This window comes from Gobius niger, assembly GCF_951799975.1.
Source record: "Gobius niger genome assembly, chromosome: 2".
Classification (NCBI taxonomy): domain Eukaryota; kingdom Metazoa; phylum Chordata; class Actinopteri; order Gobiiformes; family Gobiidae; genus Gobius; species Gobius niger.
Genome location: NC_136853.1, coordinates 42536161 through 42558719, shown reverse-complemented (window position 1 = coordinate 42558719; position 22559 = coordinate 42536161). Strand labels below are relative to the sequence as shown.

At 39.3% G+C, this 22559-nt stretch overlaps 1 protein-coding gene across 2 annotated transcripts in view; it reads left to right on the top strand.

Moving 5' to 3' along the window:
* The window catches only part of syn3 (synapsin III), a 190818-nt gene that overhangs the window by 31072 nt on the left and 137187 nt on the right, over positions 1–22559 (top strand). For both annotated transcript variants that reach the window (XM_079552466.1, XM_079552467.1), the window contains exon 3: positions 13128–13185. In XM_079552466.1, coding sequence (XP_079408592.1) covers positions 13128–13185 — 58 coding nt within the window. The remainder of the gene's footprint in view (positions 1–13127; positions 13186–22559) is intronic.

The window sequence follows — 22559 nt, the reverse complement described above, 5'->3', positions numbered from 1 at the left end:
GGATTTTAGTTTGAAATCATTTGTCAATCCTTTCATGATCATCTGTAGCTCAATGCTGATGGTTTTGATATAAAGCAGCAAGTATAGGTTGTTGTATCTACTTTAGCTATAGTGAAATGCTGCTCTTGTGTTGGCCACTTGGTGTTGCTTTTCCAAAAATCCCTCCTCATTTCTCCCTTTTTGTCGGTGCTGCACTAACATCTATTGACCAGCAGATGGCGGTGTCTGCTCATGTTTCACAGGTTTTGAGGGCTGTTAGTTCCAGAGTAAACCAGAGATTGGCACAGTGGCCATACATTTGAGTCATTTAAGAGTTTTAATTAAAAAGAAATAATACAAATGTAGCTTTAATCTATGTGTCTATGTGTGAAAAGTGGAAATGCTTTTGAATTGTAATGTTGTCTGTTTGATTTTGTGGATCTCATGGGCGTATACGTTGGCATGTTCTCCTGGTCAGTGCATGGATGGGTTTTCTTTGGGACTCCTCAGGTAAAAGTAAATAATACATAATATTAGGATTGGGAGACGTCCTTGCAATATTTCACTAAACCATTTCAACACGTTAGAGCTCAGCCACTGATCCAAACGTCGACAGTTCAGCTCCAACCAGATGAAAGAAATGTGTTCTTCGAGGACCTTTGCAACCCTTGGGCAAGACATTTCACTCATTTTGCCTATGTTTGATCACTCAACCCCCACCTGAACCGAGCACATTTACTCCAGTTTGGCTTCCTTTAAAAAATTCTTTAAGATAGTGAAAAACGAAGAAGTGATTGGGGATGAAAACACAAAACAGAAACGTGACAAAATCATGGCAAAAAAGTGACAAAAATTTGACAATAAAGTAGGGTTGTGAAATTAATCGAAATTTGATTGCAATTTTGATTATTACACTAAACAATTACAAAATTAGCATAATCACATTCTTGTTTTTTTCATTCATTTCTTTTTTTTTTTTTTTTTTTTGCAAAGCAGACTTGCATTATTTCATGGCGCTTGGATTATTTTGCCTTCGTATTTCCTGTGCCATGGCTCTTGCTTTTGCCTGGCATAAAACAAACAGCGCTGTGTGATGATGTCATCAGGCCGCGCTGCTCAGTTTGCTTGCGCAGGTGTGAGGGCTGGCCAGCAGGGGGCAGGTGTGAAGCAGAGGCCTCTCCTTAATCGAGGCAGACTTGAAATCATTTGTACTTTTATGACTGTTCAGAAAACAGAAAATATTCAGCATAGTTTTTTTTTATTGATAAATATTTAAATAAAATACTTTTTTTTTAAAGGCAACAAATAATCATTTGAATAATCGTGATTTCAATTATGACAAAAATAATCGTGATTGTTATTTTTTCAATAATCGAGCAGTCCTACAATAAAGCTTCAAAAACATGGCAAAGAAGCAACAAAAACACAACTAAAATGCAACAAAAAATTTACAAAAACATAACCAAAAAGCGTTAAACACATGGCAAAAAAGCAACAACAATGCAACAAAAACGTGACAAAATTTGACACTAAAGCGACCAAAACATGGCAAAGAAGCAACAAAAATGCAACTAAAATGCAACAAAAAATGTACAAAAACATAATAAAAATGTCACGAAATAATGGCAAAAAATTTGACAAAAATGCAAGGAAAATGCAACAAAAAATCGACGACAACATAACAAAAAAGCGTTAAACACATGGCAAAAAAGCAACAACAATGCAACAACAATGCCACAAAAATGTGACAAAATTGTGACTAAATCAGGGCAAAAAAGCGACAAAATTTGACACTAAAGCGACAAAAACATGGCAAAGAAGCAACAAAAATGCAACAAAAAATGTACAAAAACATAATAAGAATGTGACCAAATCATGGCAAAAAAAATTGACAAAAGCGCAAGGAAAATTCAACAAAAAATCAACAAAAATGCAACAAAAAATCAACAAAAATGCAACAAAAAATCGACAAAAATGTGGCGACAAAAATGCAACAAAAAATTCACAAAAACGTGACTAAATCATGGTAAAAAAAAAAAAAAGCGACAAAAACGCAATAGAAAAGTTAACAACAAAAAAAATGCTGATAAAACATGGCAAAAAAGTGACTCTGCAGTAACAACGTGGCCTTAGCTTTCAAATGAGGCGTATAGGCCTAGAGGCTGTTGCACTCCAGTCGAGAAGCTTTTAGATTTGGGTAAAGCTGAACATGGAGATAATGAGGTGAGGCTAGAGTCTGAAGTGTAGTTTATTGCCGCTGTGGCCTACACATACACATAAATACTTTGCGTAATCAAGTTTGGAGAGTGAATGAATAATGTTCCCCAGTGTGAGTGACCCACGTCTGTGAAACCAAAGTAATTGTGTAAGGGTGTGATTTTCGGATCCAGAAAGTGAGTGGGGTGAAGCGGCTCTGGAGATGGCCGACACTCTCGACTGTATAAATGAGACCGGCGACACGGGCCACATGGGGTCCGGCGGGTTTCATGAGAACTGTTGTACATTAAATCGATTTAAAAGGTGCCAGCGCTGCAGTAACACCTCTGAATGGTCTGCACAAGCCCTTTAAGGCCAGCGCCACCTGTAAAAAGTCAAAAAAAAAAAAAAGACCAAATATTTGTCTGCTGCTCGGGAAACCTGTAAGTGGCACAGGAACACACCCTGAAGAACAAGTCGCTATGAGGGGAAGACATTAATAAGAAATGTTTATGGTGATCCACGTGAGTCAACCATCGCCATGACAACCAGAGCCATGATTTAAGATTTCTTTTCTATTTCTTTTTCTGTTTATCTGGTCAGTGAACATTAACCTCTTTAACCCCCACCTGAACCGAGCACCTTTTCCTCCAGTTTGGCTTTACCCAAATCTAAAAGCTTCTTGAACAAAGGGTCAAAGATAGAGACGGAAACGAGGAACAAAAACAAAACAAAAAAGCAATGAAAGAGCGACAAAGAACGATAAACAAGCAACAAAAACGCGATTAAATAGGGATGAAGAGGCAAAAACATTAAGAGCCACTAAAGAGCAACAGAAAAAGTGACAAAAAAGCAATAAAGAGCAACAAAAACTCTCCGGAAAAGCAGCAATAACACAATGTTGAAAAGAGAGAAAAACACGGCCAAATGGCGACAAAAATGAGACAAAAACACGATAAAAAAAACTGTGGAAAAATAGACAAAAAAGAGATGAAAACACGACAAAAACACAGCATCAGTTATGTAGGTCTTAGCTTTCAACTGCCTATTGTTGTGAAGCTTTTAGATTTGGGTAAAACTGAACTGGAGAAAATGCGCTCAGGTTAATGAACAAATCAATACAACATTTATTTTATTTTTATTTTTTTTGGTCAGGACAGTGCATGTTAATGAACATACATGGGTCTCATGCATGTAAACAAGCCACACCGGATTCACACCTCTCATTCACCCTGGCCTGTTGTACATGTTTTTAGTGGTAGGGGAAACTGGAGCACCTGGAGGAAACCGGAGCAGACACAGGGAGAACGTGCAAACTCCACACAGAAAGGCCCCAGTGGGAATCGAACCCGGACCTTCTAGCTGTGAAGCACGAGCGCTAACAGCTGTGCCGCCAGTCTTAAGTAGTACACAGATTGTAAGTGTGCCAGATTATTGCAAAATGTATCATTTATATCTGTAGTCCAGGTAAAGTAGCTGGACAGTGGCGCAGTGGTTAGTGCTCATGCTTCACAGCTTGAAGGTCCCGAGTTCAATTCTCACCCACCTTTCTGTTTGGAGCTTTCATGTTCTTCCCGTGCCTGTACCATAGATACAGACGGCATCTCGTCATAGAAGGGGGCGTGGCCTCGCCAAGGGGTAAAATAGAATCTTTTGGGAAACACAATTTGTCACTCTTAACCATTTTCTGGTGGAATATGAACTTATTTATCACATACAAATAAGGTCAAGTGTAAATCAGGCCCATATGGATATTTTCTCACAGCAGATTGTTCAGTAGAAGTGAAAAAAGGGCAGTTGTAGCTAGCACTAGCTAACCGTTAGCATTATGTATGTATTTATGGGCTGTTGAACCACTTTGCTCCTCCCCATGTCTTTGTATCTTTATTTAGGAGAAAACTACATTCATAATTCAGCATTTGTTAAAGTAGTTTTTGATAATTAGAGAAAATTTAGATTTTTTCAAAATTGTTTTCCCCGTTAACTGTTTTCAAACATGACCATATATGGGCGATTATATGCCATATGCCGTATCTATAGATACAGACGGCATCTCTGGAATGGCCCATATATGGTTATGTTTGAAAACAATTAAGGGGGAAAACAATTTGCAGAAAAATCTAAACTTTTTTTTAACTATACAAAAAATACTTTAACAAATGCTGAATTGTGATTATAGTTTTCTACTAAATAAAGATACAAAGACATGGAGTCGAGCAAAGTGGTTCAACTGCTCATAAATACATAAATAACAGAGAATGCTAACTGTTAGCTAGCCGGCACTACAACTGCCCTTTTTTCACTTCTACTGAACAATCTGCTGTGAGAAAATATCCATATGGGCCTGATTTACACTCGACTTTATTTATGTGATAAATAAGTTCATATTCCACCAGAAAATGGCTAAAAAGAGTGGAAAATTCTTCTCTAAAGATTCTATTTTCCCCCTCGGCGAAGCCACGCCCCCTCCTATGCCGAGCTGCCGTCTGTATCTATAGGCCAGAATGAATGTAGTGAGTGAGTGGCTGGTGGGACTGGTAGCCTCGCTCGTCAGTCTACCCGAAAGGACGTAGCGCTTTGAGAAACTTAAACAGGCGAAGCAAATGTGAGCCTTACAAAACAAGCACAAAGACTGACTGACTTTAGAAAATGTTCATGGACTAATTTCATCCATTGTCCCACGTGCGCACTTGTATCACACTCTCTTTACTCCCAGCCAGATCCTATTGCGCATGTTTTTGATGTAGTAAGGGAAACCGGAGCAGCTCATGGACGGCGACACAGGAACAGACAGAACTCCACACTTTCTTTCTAAGGGATGAGAAAAATTAAGATACTGGTTATTGATCTTACAATGGAGAAAATCACTCGCGACATCAGCTCTCAAGAAACAAATAGATTGAAAAATGTGCTTTCAAAGAACGGGATAAAGCGCAAACAAGTAATAAATTAGTATACTTGCATACATAGGCTTGATGGTTTAGTGTTTGCAAATATATGAATAAATAGTGAAGCTTATCCTATAGTGTTGGTTACAAACACGCTGCTCTCTAGAATGGCCTCTAAGAAATTCGGAGGTGCTTTTTTTTTTTTTAAACAATCACACCCTGAATCCTTCCTGTGACAGTCTTAAACCCCTGTTCGACGTTGTTCCCCTCCAGTGTAGTGCGTGGGACGGATCAAAGTGCAGTGTCCGCCCCTCGCTGCCTGCCCTGGGACAGTTTTCGCTCCTGGACATTCCTCCGTGGGCGCCTGTGGTCTCCCTGGACACGCTGCTCTGTCCTGACAGCCTTGGCCTCCAGCAATGACTCCCATACAAAGACGGTACACAGCCTTAAGGCATAGAGTCCCATACAGCATCACTGCCACCAGCTACCCCCCCCCATCCCCACCCCCTCCCAGTGTCCCGGGCTGATGGAGGGGCGCGCCGTGCCAAGTCGCTGTCAGTGTGTTTGCATTGGGATCTGAATGATATGAGCTGCTGATTACTCAATCCAGGGGAAGGACCGCGCTCTTTCTCGCACCTCGGAGAGTCCACAGTGTTTCAGTGATGACTGGACGAGGCCCTCGACTCTTTATTATTGTGATTTATTCCAGCTCATCATTTATTGCCTTCATCATCATGTTTTAAGATGCGCTGCACATGCCCGTGGGTTAGTTTTTGTATTTATTCATACTCTATGTCAGTGTTTCCCAACCAGGGGGTACTTGAAACAATTTCAGATTGAAAAAAGGGGGAAATTGAACATATTTTTTTATAGGAAAAGCTATATTTTTCAGTCAAATATGTTGCCTTGGGAGAATTTTAGATTTTTTTTAAAGAAACTTGTGAATGCTACTTTTATGCCTGTTTTGGACTATTGTGACGTTATATTTATGAATGCCTCCACAGATTCTTTGCGTGCTTTGGACACAGTGTATCATGGAGCTTTGCGCTTTATTACAAACATGAGGTCGTTGACTCGTCACTGTGTCCACTACGCCCGAGTGGGCTGGTCATCTTTGTCATTTTGTAGATTGAAACATTGGTATCTTTTGATTTATAAATGTATTGCTGGACTTGTCTCTCCGTATCTGCAGCAGCTCACTGAGCTGAGGAGCAACAGCAGCTACCGCCTGCGCTCTCAGGACCTTCTCTTGCTCTCTGTGCCCAGGGTGCAAACAGAACTGGGTAAAAAGGCCTTTAGATTTGCTGCTCCACACTCTTGGAATGAGCTACAGAAGGAGTTTCAGTTAAAAGAACTTGTATCACTTCATACTTTTAAATCACTATTGAAAAATCTAGAAACAAAGTCTTTTACATGTAGCTGTTTTATCTGAGTGTATTATCTTGATTTAAAACTTTAAATTATGTAATGTTTTTTTTGTGTGATTATGTGTGTAAAATTGTAACTTGTATGTAAACCTGTTCCCCTGCATCTTGGCCAGGACACTCTTGAAAAAGATTTTTAATCTCAATGAGTTTTATCGTGGATAAATAAAGGACAAATAAAAAAATAAAATAAAAATTTTAGGTTTATTTTGACTGCAAAATTGTCCTTTTTCTTACAAATGCCAATTGTAAGTAATTACTTTCTAAATAAACTGCAACACCCCTGAGGTAGGGGGTACACGGACGACCATTGAAAGGCCCAAGGGGTACACAAGACAATAAAGGTTGGGAACCACTGCTCTATGTGAATGGTCACTGGGCGTTTAGGCGCACAGGACACAGAAGCACATTTACGCAATGATCTCCCTTCTATACACAGAATGTTGCACAGTGACACAATGCCGGTTTCAGTAAGGCTGTGCTCATAACATGCACATGCCAGATAATAAAAACATGTTAAAAACTTAAAGGAACAGGCCACCGCTCTTCCATACTGAGATATGTTCTTACCTGAGCTTAGACGAGTTGATAAGTACCTGTCTGGTCTTTGTGTGTGACTGAGGGCACTCACAAAGACCAGACATGTACGCATCAACTCGTCTAAGCTCAGGTAAGAACATATCTCAGTATGGAAGAGCAGTGGCCTGTTCCTTTAATGCACAATGTAATTACTTCACCGGAGGAGAGTTCTGGCTGTCATAGCTTTGACTTTGAATTGTATTTATTTGATGAGGGACAATGCACAAAAGACATTAGTCCAAAAAATAAATTATAAGATTGCCAGTTTATGGCAAAAAAAGAAGGAATTTTGGTAACACTTTATTTTACACTACCCTTGATACATTGTACTTGCCAAATTTAGTACAATGGGCTTTGTAACAATGTGTAATAACTTGTACCTAAAGGTCAGATACACAATGGAATAATGTGTATTTGTACTTTGCAGGTACATACTGTAATAGGACATAAGACCCTACCTCTAACCCTAAAGGTCATATGTCTTATTACATTATGTACCTGCACTAAAACAAGTACTAAAACACATTATTCCAGTGTGTACTACATAGATACAAGTTATTACAGATTGTTACAAAGCAGATTACGTTCAATTTTGTTAGGTACAATGTATCAAGGTAGTGTAAGATAAAGTGTTACCAAAAATATTGGATCGAATTGCAATATTTTTTGCTTCAATACCAAGTATTGATACTTTATCAAGCATTGCAATGCTTTCAACACTTGTGTTATTATATCATGTTTTCCAGTAACATTTTACACATTTTAAAGGAACAGGCCACCATTTTTCCATACTGTGATATGTTCTTACCTGAGCTTAGATGAGTTGATGCATACCTGTCTGGTCTTCATGCCCGGGGAAGAGCTTGGTCAGTTCTATCTTCACCCCGTTTGGAGCTATGGGAATATACTGAGAGGCCAATTGCTAACAACATCTTAGGTCTTTTTGCGTGACTGAGGGCACACACGAAGACCAGACACGTACGCATCAACTCGTCTAAGCTCAGGTAAGAACATATCTCAGTATGGAAAAACGGTGGCCTGTTCCTTTAAGATGAACGTATTTTCACTTATCATAATTACCTACTGTGTCGTGATACGTATCGGATCGTGACAAAAATGTATCATCCCAGCCCTACTGTAGATAAATAGGCTTTGTTTTGTCGTATAGAGACAAACTGTTTATGTCTTGTGACTGATGTTGTTATGGTAAATATTCGAGGAAGCCTTTTTATTCATATAAATTGGTAAATGGACTCAACTTATATAGCGCTTTTCTACCTTTATCAGGCCCAAAGCGGTTTACAATTCATACACCAATGTACAGGCATTAGAGAGCTGGGATTCGAACCCACGACCTTCCGATCATGAGACAAGCCGCTGTACTAACTGCGCCCCGTAAATTGAATGCACAGGCCAAAAGTGACATGTCATGGGGCAAAAAAAGACATTCAACAATTTACCCAAGTGGAGCTTCAAACCCTGAGGCGTTTGTGCCGTGATCAAACCCCTGGGCCATTTTGTTCCGGACTCTTACAGTAAATAAATCGCACACTAACCCACACACTGCGAGGGTCTTAGTGAAATGTGAACTAATCTGCATCACTGGGAAGCTTGAACCCTTCAGAAGAAAGCATGACTTAAACTAACACCAGGGCGGAATTTAATCTCCGTTCAAAAATATGTGGCCATTATACCAAAATCTCTTTTGTAAACACTGCCATATTAGCACAACACAGGGTTTGGATGCAAATAGAAGCAGGAAAACTGTGTAGAAAGCCCTGGAGGGGAGGGTCACTGTGTCTATATGCATGACTCAATGGATTCATATTAGAAACTGCTTATTCTCATGGACGAGAGGGGAATTTAGCCCTATCATGTTTACACAGTGGGTGTGTGGAGGAATGGGAACAGAGAGGCGGAATTTTCAATGTGCTTTTTGTGTTCATAGCAAAGATCCCAGCGGACAGAAAATCGACTCCATTAGTCCCTGTGATGAAATGTTTTACTCTTTCGAAGGAATAGCGGTCGACTCGATGTGTTTCCTGATGTGTGATAGTGTCTGCTCTGGTTTCCCATTCAGTGACCTATAGGAGAGTTATCGGAACTTCAAGTTATTTTATTATGATTTCTCACGATAAAGCCTTTCCTAGCCACATTTTATGTCGCTATGTCACAAGGGTAACTGCTGTCAACACGTCAGCGTTGCCAAATGTGCTCCTAATGATCTGCTAAACACTGGAAATTCCATTTTGAGTTAGCAAAATATGTAGGGTTCGAATCGTATGTCTAAGCAAAGCCGCAACATATGTACAGTATGATCGATGTCCCTTTCACATTACTTCTATTAAATGATTCTATTACTTTTATTGGGTTACACTGTATGGCGTTAAACAGTGTTTCTCTTTGGACTCTTGAAACAAAATACAGTCACTTCTTTTGCCACAGCTGCCCTGGGGCTGGTTGACTGACCAATAGGGATGTGCGATATGATGGTGATACGGGGGCTGGAAGCAAGTTCGCCATTTTATACTCACTACTGCCACCTCAGGCCATATGTGCAACTGCACCTTCTATATTAAGCTCGTGCATGACGGCAATTCAGGCCGAAGTGACACATTTTTGAGTGACCGTACAGGATTTTAGAGGCAGTTGTGGTGAACAGGTCTGAGCTCATTCTACACATTAGGACATGGCTGGAACATGTAGGGGGAGGAAAATACTTAATTTTAACATTTTTAAACTCCTTATAGTCCCTTTAAAGCAGGACTAAGTAGTGTGTTTACCTTAAAGAGGGGGTATTATGCTTTTTTCAATCACATAGCACCAGTCTATATCACACTACAATGATGACGAAACCTTCTGTTGGTCTGTAAATGCAGTAAATTAGAATAACTGCCTTGTATAAAATTGCTCTCTCAAAATGACTGTAGTGAATGTCATGAAATAGGCCTCTGTCTCTTTAAGCACCTCTGACCCTTTCCGACACGCCCCCTCCACACGCTGTCTGTGGCATCAGTGGGGAGGGGGTTCTGCTGAGGAGCAGTGGTTGGTTACTCGGCTGGTGACGAAAGCTCGGAGGCGTCTCCAGGAGGTGGGGGCGTTCCTAGGAGGACTCAGGCAAACCTATCCCTAAAATGGTTGCCAGTTTTTACAGATTACTCAAAAATACGTGAATGTGCCAAGGCAACACTTCAGGCATGTTTTTAATGAGGGAATGACATAATAACATGATGTAAAGCTCGAAATAGTCGATTTTGCATAATACCCTACCCCTTTTAATAAATCCTTTCCGTAGTCCCTCTGGGGGTAATACAAGTGTTAATGGGATGATTGTAGAATCTTTCGTCTCCGCCTGGTGTCTCTGGCCAGAAAACCATCCTTGCAACTTTCCTGCCTCCGGGTTGGAGCCACCAATACACACTAATGGAATCACGACGAAGAAGCTAACAGGCTAACGGGCAAAGCTAACTGCGGGCAAGTGCCACTTAAATAGTATTTACAGCTAAGTTTCAGTGAAAAAAACGTATTTCCATTATGTAATTGAGTTGTGGCACAATGTACAATATCCTTTTGTCCCTTTGTCTTTTCTGTCAGCGTAGTATTTACTCTCACAAACAATTAATGAGTAAAAAAAAACGCAACATGCAGTGCCTTTTATGGCCTGTAGTGGCATACTTAGTTCTGCTTTAAGTCTTCCATCAGATGATATTGACAACACAGCCCAAAATTTTAGCCTTGTTTTGTCCTTGTGTTATGTTTTCGCACAATTTGCAGATTTCTTACGATGTGTATTTAAAGTCATTTTTATTTGATTGCGGTCTCGTATGGTGTGAAAAAAAGGCACACATTGGACAAACACAGTGATCCACGGGGGTGACGGGGGCATCGCTTGTGTCTTCTGCTGCTTTTAGAGATTGACGACCTGCAAAATTACAGAGAGCAAGTTGAAAGCGGAACAGCTGGGAAACGTTAGCACCTCGATCCTCCTAAGTGACATCCTAGAAGAGATCCGAGAGGAGAAAAGACGGGGGAGGAGAGACAGAGTGCTTTTTAGTTTTGTTTCAAACGAAAATGTGCTTCGGTGTGAGTAGGTTGAGAGGAAATCCCAAATCCTCTGTTCTAGAAAGAGAAAATGCCGCCCGTAGCCCGGTCCTGGAGGCATTGACAGATTGTAAATGCCTAATAGTGATTTCCGAAAAGGATTGCGATTATTGATATGTCTTTTGCACATTTGAAGCAAATCCAGAAGCACAATGACTGACGTACAGTGTAAACTAAAGCTCCCTGCAGTCAGAGTTCAACACTGACACGTTTAGAAACTTCATATATAGGATTATAGACATTTTCCAAAAATATCAGCGGTGCATAATCAGTGTTGGCCAATCAAAATCCCCAATAATTGGCATCTGCTATAGAAAAAAAGCATTGTTAGTCGACCTCTTTATAGATATATTTCATTGTTTCTATGATTGAAACATAGAAATATATGTTTATTATCATTTACTATAAGTGTTAAAGGGGGTAGATGCAAGTTAGCCATTTTATACTCACTACTGCCACCTCAGGTCATATGTGTAACTGCACCTTCTATATTAAAGGGATATTTCAGGATTTTTGATATAGGGCCTAATTTCTAGTTATCCAGAGTGTTGCTGATTTCTGGAGATATTTTTTTTGTAATTCAAGCCGTTCTTATATTTGAAGAGTTACGTTGAGCTAGGCTAGTGCAAGGCTAGCACATTTCTACGATATCAGCTAGCCTGCATTAAAAACAGTCTGACCCGCTCCACAGTGCACCTGAGGCAAATGTGTCTACTGTAGTCCACTGTGTCTGCTGTAGTCTACTGTGTCTACTAGTCTACTGTAGTCTACTGTTCTCCTGCACATCCCTATGGCCGTAGCCTGTGTGCTTCAGTGCGTACAGACCTACCTCTGGGTGAGCACGACAAGGCAAGAATGTTTGTTTTGGGGATTTCCCCATGTACTTACAATCAGTGCGGTGTATTAAACAGGGATTAAATATTTGGAGAAGGCTTACACAAATCACAGGCTTTAAGCTCTTTCTTGAAAGCCAAATATTCAGAGAAGCAGATTGATTTGCTATAATATATATTTTTTACACTTTCATTTTTTTAATAGGATTATAGTTAACAGTGGTTATCTGTCATGCATCCATCATAATTTAAATATATGGTTCTTCTCCTAAAAGTGGCCAAGTACTTAAAGAGGCTCGAGGCAAGTTGGGCATTTTATACTCACTACCGCCACCTCAGGTCGTATGCGTAACTGCAGCTTCTATATTAAGCTCATGCATGATGGCAATTCGGACCCGAAGTAACACCTTTTTGAGTGACAGTGCAGGATTTTAAAGGCGGTTGTGAAAAGGTCTGGGCTCATGCTACACATTAGGACATGGCTGGAACATGTAGGGGGAGGAAAATACTTAATTTGAACATTTTTAAACTCCGTATAGTCCCTTAAGAGCAGTCACAGATTTGCACATCCTCTCCTCACGCAGTAAACTCATTTACATCAGGTTTGCAGCACTAATAACATACACAGTTTCTAATGGTCAAACGGGTGCAACACGCCCACGAAGAAGCTCATGTTTAGAGCTACTCGCAGTTCAGCCCTGGCTTAGCAAATGTGGCTAAATCTAAAAACATGATACCCCCTTTTTAAATCAACTATGCTGATTATCACATGATTATCCCAGCCCTTTACAATATGCGTTTCTGTGAATTCATGTAATAACGTTGCATAATTTGGACGCCATATCCTATATAAGAGACATAGAAATGGGCATTATGAGTCATTCTTTTGCCCCATGCAGTATGGAGGCACCGTGCTGTTCTCCTGCTCTCCTCCGATGAAATAAACAAAGGATATTTTAGGCTTGTTTTGACTGTCAGAGTTGTTTGGACAGTGCTTCCCACTCCTTGTCCTTGCGATGCAATGCAAAGATATACACAAGCGAACTGCACTCTCCATAAGCCACTGTTTTAATGCATGTATGTTGAAACGAAGACTAAATGCAATGTTTTTTTCTTCTCTGTTCCAGGGCCAAATATTTCAGAGGGAAGAAGCTGAACGGAGAGTATGAGATCCGCGTGGAGCAGGTAAACTCGCTTCTCCTCCTGATAACTCGGCTCACTCTTGATTTCGAGTCCCCTCTGCAGATATTAGGAGTGAGACAGCCCTATTAGCGACGCAGTGCACGTTAATAGGTCTAGACGTGGCGTGTAGCAGCCTGCGTCGGTCAATTATCCATCTGTTTGCCATTGTGGAAGCGGGAGACGGTCTTTGAAAAGCAGCGGCGAGGTTTAACGAGAAGGAAAGGGTAGACCACAAAAAGCTGGACTGGTGACTTTATGGGCCGCACTCTCTCTACTGTAGCAGTCACATGTGGAGGAGTGGACGTCCATCTCCACTTATGTCGCTCAAACCATCGGGGTGAAGGATACACTGGAAATAGCTTGACCTGCTCTGTAATGAAAGCAATTGGAGCCTTGAAATGATCAAGTGAGGAAGATGGTTGAGTGTGGTCACAAACGTTTTACAGTTAGACCGACATCACCGCTGACTTACTTTCATATCTTACCCTCGCCGCTCCACTTAGTTGCTCACGGGCAGTCGCTAATAGCCTTAAAGGGATGTTTCAGGATTTTTGACATAGGGCCTCATTTCCTAGTTATCCATTTTTTTTTTTGTAAGTCATGCAGTTCTTATATTTGAAGAGTTTCGTGGTGCTAGCACATTTCTATGGTATCAGCTAGCCTGCATTAAAAACAGTCTGACACACATAAATTATGTCCACAACTAGAGCTGCTCGATTATTGAAAAAATAATAATCACAATTATTTTGGTCATAATTGAAATCCCAATTATTCATACGATTATTTGTTGCCTTTAAAAAAACTAGTAGTAGTAGTAGTAGTTTATTCGGTCAGTTCTTTCCTTTAAAAGTAAAAACATTTCCAATTCTTTGTGAACAACACGACCGAAAGGGTTTAGGTTTAGGGATGCACCGATACCGATACCAGTATCGGGTATCGGGCCGATACCACAGGCTCGTACTCATACTCGTACTCATTCATGAGGTCCCGATACCAGAAACCGATACCATTTGACGTGCGGCCAGCGCACCTACGAGGCGCACCTCTCAGCTGAGGAGAGAAGATGCAACAAACTTGAGAATTGTTTAGTGGAAATACAATATTCCACATGGAGCTGACTTTATTACAGACTGTGCTCTCTAAATCAGAGTCTGTGCTGGATTTAACCAGAGCTTAATGTTGTTCGTGCTGCAGCGTCTGCAGTGTTTACAAGATACAGGCTAACGATGCTAACTCGCGGCTAGCGCAGTTTTGGCCCATTCCGACGCCGTTTTATGCCCAGGGGTTTATTCATCTGAAAAACTAACCCAGCGACTAAAAAGTCCACAGAAAATCCAACGTTAAGACATACAGCATGTCCATATTGAGCGAAAATGAGCTGCAGCAGAACAATGAAAAGGCTGTAGCTACTCGCTAAGTTGCTACAAAACACACGAGAAAATCCACAGCATCATCTCAATACTATTGTTAAATAAAAATATATAAATGAATAAAGCACAGGCATTGGGGAGCTTTTGGACATGGGCTTTTCTGTCTATGATGGACAGTGCAATAAAAATTAAAAATTATTGAATGAAAATAAAAATAAATAAATAAATGGCATCAGCAGAATTCTAATATAACTGCTCTTAAATGTGTCGCCTACTTTACTTCAGAAAATGTAAATGAGTAAATTGACTAATTACAAACCAATCTGCTGTGAAAAAAGTAAGAATGTTGAAGAAAATGCCTTGTACTCGTATCGGTATTCGGTATCGGCGAGTACTTAAATCCAAGTACTCGTACTCGTATCGGTTTTAGAAAAAGTGGTATCGGTGCATCCCTATTTAGGTTGGAGTGAAAACTTATTACGCCAAACGCAGTTTACAGACTTCCACGAGAGCAAAACAAAACACAAACATTAATAATGAACAATATCAAGTGTCAAACAGAAGAGAAATAAGCATGTATCTGGAGTTAGTAACATACATTTCAATATTCCAACAAATATGTATACATACATTTGTTATACTATGTTAATTTAGTTGAAACTAAATCATGTCATCATTATTATTATTATTTTTTTTTCTTACTTTATTCATCCTAATCTTATATATTCTTGAATTTTAGTAGCTTCAAACAACTTTTTGAAAGCTTTGACTGTTTGGGACAGTTTTAACTGATTTTCCAGGTCGTTCCACAGATTAACGCCTCTTACAGAAATACATCGACTCTTTTTATTCTTTTTAGCTTTTGCTTTTTTGAAAATAGCTGAATTGTTGAAAATGAAAGTCTATCTTTATTTTATTTATTTATTTGTTTATTAATCAAAGCACCATGCTGAATATTTTCTTTTTTTTGAACAGTCATAAAAGTACAAATGATTTCAAGTTTGCCTCGGTTAAGGAGAGGTCTCTGTTTCACACCTGCCCCCTGCTGGCCAGCCCTCACACCTGCGCAAGTAAACTGAGCAGCGCGGCCTGATGACATCATCATGCAGCGCAGTTTGTTTTTGAGCCAAGGCACATGAAATGCGAAGGGAAAATAATCCCAGCGGCATGAAATAATATAAAAAATATATATTAAAAAATACATTTAAAAAATGCCAAAAAAATTGAACAAAAAAATTGAACAAAAAATTGAAAAAACATAAACATAAAAAATAATATATATATATATATATATATATATATATATATAAAAAATAATGTTTCCGATTATGCTAATTTAATTATCCTTTAGTGTAATAATCAAAATTGCAATTGAATTTTGATTAATTGCACAGCCCTATCCACAACGATATAAAACATTACAGCGATATCAAAAAATTATATCGCGATAATAATATGCAATACGATATGACCCACACCTAATCAGAAAATACTGTATTGGTCCATAAAGGCCTCTTTCAAAGTTTCACTTGGCCCGGTTTCCAGTTTAGCATTCGCTTCAAATCGCCTCTGTCTTTGACCTTTGACCTCCCCTCGCCCCCATCAAAATAAACTCTGATAACGTCTGTGGCCCCGTGGATGAAGCTACTGCACCGTCCACTTAGCATATCATGGACGGATCCATCTTTACACAGTCTCTACTACACGTTATTCCCTTCCTGATTTCCGGATGATGTGTTCGGTCGAGGTTTAGGCTAGGCCTGTCACGATAACAAATTTGAAGTTCGATATATTGAGGCAGGAAAGTATTGCGATAAACGATATTATTGACTCTAACGATACTAGATACTGTCCGCTCTGCTTTGTTCTGAAAGTGCATCATCATATCCTAAAATGCCACACAACCTGCAATAAACATGAAATATAATGTAAGTCAATTTGCTTCAGTTAAAAATCAAAGTTTTATACAGCAAAAATAGACGGGAAATGCGAATAAATACACAGACGATAAATATCGAGGCCAAAAATATATTGTTAATTGGTTATTTATTGAACGTTACGATATGTGTGTGTACTTAACCTTGTAGTGACCCAGCGGCTGCATGAGTGGTCAGCATGGAGCCTTTACTTTCCATCACAGTTGCCTCTAGGATGCTTCAGGATAAATTGTTTTGTAGTTTTTCTGGTGAAATTAAATGCGCGCAAATAGCAACTTTTTTTTCACATAAAAAGTTGCATAATGCACCTCTAACACACAAACCCTTGTCATATTCCATACATGGTATTTTTTTCTATTTACACTGACATTATGCTCATGCTGTGTGAGCTTGCTGTAGTTTGCTCAATAAGCTCAAGGCTAAACCAACATAGATCTCCCTCAGTTGCCATTTAAGGACCTATCTACAGTGTGAAATGCTATAGAGGCTGCTGCCAATCTGTTAAGAGGAGTCTATCTGCCCCTTCAGAGACTATAGTCACTGTATCTGTGGATATAAACACACATGACCTACTTAACTGCACAGACCGCTGTCAGGAGTTCACTGAGAAATATAGAAAAACGATCCGCTCACAAATTAGAATGTGATGATGTCATAATGTCAGGTGGAGGGCAGGGCCAATACAACTCTATGGGAGAAATACAGTTTTTGTAAGAAATCTCCAAAACAAAAATTGACAAATATTTGACAGTGACTGGATTCACAAACCTGACGTATTATTTTTATGTCTGAAAGTCCTTCCTATTGGCCAACGTCACGGTCATGTTTCCGAGTTTGTCACCATTTTTGGACATTGGATTATATGTGCTGACGGAGGAGATGATGAACTTTGAGACGTTTTTGTTTCATGTGGATTCTCCCAATAATGACTGAGATATTAGCCAAAAACTAAGATGAAAAAATCTGCTGTTCGCCAGTTACCACAGTTACCATAGTTACCATAGTTAACATAGTAACTTACCGCCATGGAATTCCCAGTTGCTCCACCTCAATGTTAAACTATGGGCTCTTTAGAATATTGTGATGCCACGTGAATGGGGTGGGAACCTCTGGGTACCTCACGATTCGATACGATACGTGATACATGGTTTACAATAACGATTATCTCACAATACGCCGATACTGCGATAATCGATATATTGCACAAAAATAACCTACGATACATCAATCATATACATTTAACCTTTATTTTAACATACTACATATTATTCATCATTTACATTCCTTTTCATGTGCTTGTCTATAAATGATCCCTGACCCATGAAAATCTGTCTATAGATCTGTCAGTGACTTCATTACATTTAAATAAATAAGAAACCACAGTCCTATTTCAAAAGGAATAAACCAACCCCAAATCAATCTTCTTTATAAATATATCATGAAAAGTAATTTATTTGTGTTACAGTGTTTGGTTCAAGCGTTTAAAACTGTAGTGCTGCCCCCTGCTGTCCTGACTGAATTCTTATTATTGGCCTCTGTTGAATGTGAAATGAGTGGAGCACCGCTGCCTCATTAATATCCATGACTCAGCTCATTGATATGCATGATATCCTCAAAAGTATCGATATTGGAATAAATGGTAATAATCGGTATCGTATAGTCCCGTAAAATATTGCGATATATTGGAAAATCGATGTATTGTCACTGGGGTGGGAACCTCTGGTTAGCTCACTATTTGATACGATGCATGGCTGACAATAACGATTATCTCACGATACGCCGATAATTGATATATTGCACAAACATAACCTGCGATACATCACGATAAAAAAAACATTTAACCTATAAATGATCCCTGACTTACACACTGAAGACGGGTCTATAGATCTGTCAGAGACTTCATTACATTTAAATAAACAAGAAACCACAGTCCTATTTCAAAAGGAATAAACCAACCCCAAATGTATCTTCTTTATCAATATAAAAACTATATCATGAAAAGTAATTTATTTGTGTGACAGTGTTTGGTTCAGTGTTAATTTCATCGACTAAAATATTTAGTCTTAATTTTAGTCAAAGTGATATTTTTGACGACTAAAATTGGACTGAAACTAAATTAAAAGTTTTTCATGAGACTAAAACTATGACTAAAATGTCCAGATATTTTAGTCGACTAAAATAAGACTAAATAAAAATGAAAGGGAGACTAAAATCATCCAAACTTCTATTGAGCGTCTGAAAGAGCCTCAGATCATGTAAATTCTCTGCCAAAGGATCAGCTCTGAGCTTTGTTCATGTGGAGAAGCTCCATGAAGCAGAGGAACAAGATTAAATATGATTATAATGAATATTATCAATGCAAAGTCGACTAAATTAGCCTTTAATTTAGTCGACTAAATTTACTTGCAATTTTAGTCGACTAAAACTAGACTAAAATTGAAGATATTTTTTTGACTAAAACTAGACTAAAATCGAATTACATTTTCGTCAAAAGACTAAAACTAAAACTAAATTAAAATATGTTGTCAAAATTAACACTGGTTAGGTTTAAGCGTTTAAAACTGTAAGCACCGCTGCCTCCTTAATATGCATGATATCCTCAAAAGTATCGATATTGGAATAAATAGTAATAATCAGTCTCGTATAGTCCCGTAAAATATCGCGATATATTGGAAAATCGATATATTGTCACTGGGGTGGAACCTTTGGGTTGTTCACGATTCGATCCGATACATGCCTTACAATAATGATTATCTCACTATACGCCGATAATCGATATATTGCACAAATATAACGTATGATGCATCAAGATTAAAAAAAATGTTTGGTTCAAGCGCTTAAAACTGTAGTGCTGCCCCCTGCTGTCCTGACTGAATTCTTGATCATTATTGGCCTCTGTTGACTGTGAAATGACATTGCTCATAAATATGCATGACGTTATCAAAAGTATCGATATTGGAATAAATAGCATCGTATCGTCCCGCAAAATATCGCGATATATCAGAAAATCTATATATTGTCACACTCCTACACGTGAACGCACCCTATTGTTGAACTTCATTGCCTCGGCTCAATATCTCTCAACAAAATGTGGGCGTCGACAACTGCTCAGAACAATGGACTTACAGTATGGCTAAAATCTAATCCACTCTGTTTCCCCTTAGCCAGATGTTGTGTGTTGACCATGTGTCTTGTGTTTGCTTATTGTCAGAGTAGCTTTTGTTGTAAAAAGTGGGAATGATTACGTCCAAGTACATAAATGCTACACTTTGCCTTAATTGCGCTAATATTGAGGTTAATTGGGCATCAACAATGAGGAAATAGGTTAAAATAAGTGTCTACACTTTAGATGCCTGTCCAGACCCATAATAATAACGTGGTTAGGTAAACTCATTTGAAATAAGTAGAGCCTATTACGTGCAATTTGTTGAACGGACCGTGTATTTTATTACCAGGCAATTTGAGAGAAGTATGTGGAGAGCATTTTTGTTGAACTTTGGAGAATACTACTACAACTGTGTAAACTAGAAGTACTGCCAATGTTAGGCCCAGAAACGTGTGGCTTAAAAACAACATTCATTCATTTTTTTTTAAAAGCATTTTTGTATTTTATCCATAGAAATTATACCATGTTTTGAAATACTTAAATCATCTCGGCAATTCTGTGTTCTAATGATACATGCACAATGCGCCACCTGCTGGTGTAAATGCTGCAATAGATACAGATGGCATCTCGTCATAGAAGGGGGCGTGGCTTCGCCGAGGGGGAAAATAGAATCTTTAGAGAAACACAATTTTCCACTCTTTTTAACCATTTTCTGGTTGAATATGAACTTATTTATTACATATAAATAAAGTCAAGTGTAAATCGGGCCCATATGGATATTTTCTCACAGCAGATTGTTCAGTAGAAGCGAAAAAACGGCAGTTGTAGCTAGCGCTAGCTAACCGTTAGCATTAGCCCGATGCTAACATGTAGCATTATGTTAGCATTCTCCGTTATTTATGTATTTATGGGCTGTTGAACTACTTTGCTCCTCTCCATGTCTTTGTATCTTTATTTAATAGAAATAGTATATTCATATTTCAGTGTTTGTTAAAGTAGTTTTTGAATAATTAGAGAAAGTTTAGATTTTTCTCCAAATTGTTTTCCCCCTTAACTGTTTTTAAACATGACCATATATGGGCGATTCCAGAGATGCCGTCTGTATCTATTGTGCCTTTCAGCGCCTGTCGTAACCCAGGTAACCAACGGCCATCATTCACTTGAACTCCTTGATGGAAATGCTTTTGTTATACACATTTATTATGCACATTTTAGACAGATGATAATAATAATAATATTAATGCATTGGTTTTATATAGCGATTTTCTGGACACTCAGACGCTTTACATGGCATTATTCGTTCACTCCATACTCGGTGGTGTTGAGTTACTATTGTAGCCACAGCTGCCCTGGGGTTGACTGATGGAAGCGAGGTAACCAGTCTGCACCATCGGCCCCTCCGACCACCACCAAACTCACTACATTCGCCAGGCTTCCTGGTGTTCCCAAAGGGTCTCTCATCCAAGTACCGACCAGGCCCTTCCCTGCTTCCAAGGTCTGACGGGATCGGGCTGAGCAAAGGCGGTTTGGCCTCACTTTCTTTGATGGAAACACAGTTATTGAAAACATTGATGGTTTTCACCTGTTTTAGGAAATGCATGTCGTGCTTGAAAACGTTTTGGGGCCAGATTGAAGCCCCCGGTCCTTAGTTTGTTTCACATGTGTTTAATTTTGGCCAAATGCCAAAATGTCCTATTTCAATTAGGACATTGATCACCCACGAGGGAAAGTCAGCTGGACTTAGACTGTCGTGAGACTGGACAGTTTTACTCTGTGTTTTTGCAATGAGCATTTGCTAAATAAATGTCGTCTGAGCTGCTGTTGCTCTATAGTGGCACCTTTACACGACACCGAGAATCACTGACATTTCCCCTGTAGCCACTGCGTAACCTCTTACACAATAACCTTTGTATGTTTTCTAAAATGGGACAAAATAAAGTGCCATCATTCCAATGTCAGACGCTTGTACAACAGCTAAATTTAGCCACTTTTTTTGTTCACATTTGTTCTTTATCTGGGCCTCGGCTCAAGGCTCTTTCAAAACAGGTGGTAAGGCAAGAGTCATGCGGTTTGTACAATAGAAAAAAACATTATTGTTGATGAATGAACGGAAGGCCAGCGACAAAATATCACAAGGACAAGTGCCTCCTGTGGATTGCTTTTGTACACAGTTTCTCCACAGACAAACTAAAAGTAGGCAGTGGAGTAAAGTTGACGGGCAGCAAGGATCGTGTTTGCAGACGTTGTTGTTGCCCTCAACGACCCATCCAGGGAGCCTGTCAGGAGCAGTGAGCGACTGCAGTGCAGGGCCTGGGGACCCATAACCCGATCAGTTCAGGAGTACCTTGCTGGCGGAAGCTATTCATTTGAGCAGGCATGGATACTTTCTGCCCCTCCTGCTCCTGCTCCCTCCCAGAGCACAGGAAGGAACCTGCGCTCAAAACTTACACTAGAGCTACAAAGCACTCACTTAAACCCTGTATACGATTCTAAAACTAAATGCTTTCATTGTCGAAGTGTTGGATCTGATAACTGGTGCTGAACCAGGTTGAAACAAGCAGGTATTTTATAGAAACTGTAGGATTGGCTTGTGTGGCTAACGTTAGCCTAGTGGTGTCCATTCATTTACATGTATCATTTAGCATTGGATATTAAGCCGTATATTTTCCTAACAATTTCTGGGTTTCAGGTGACATCACAGCGTTCTAAAGGCCTACAATATAATATAGAGGTGAAATTATTTTGTTTTTGAGGACATTTTTGGTCTTGTACAGGGAGATCATGGACCCAGTCTCCAGACCCCATCTCTAGCATCGCCCATACATGATCATGTTTGAAAACAGTTAAGGGGAAAACAATTTGGAGACAAATCTAAACTTTCTCTAATTATTCAAAAACTGCTTTAAAGGGACTATACGGAGTTTAAAAATGTTAAAACTAAGTATTTTCCTCCCCCTACATGTT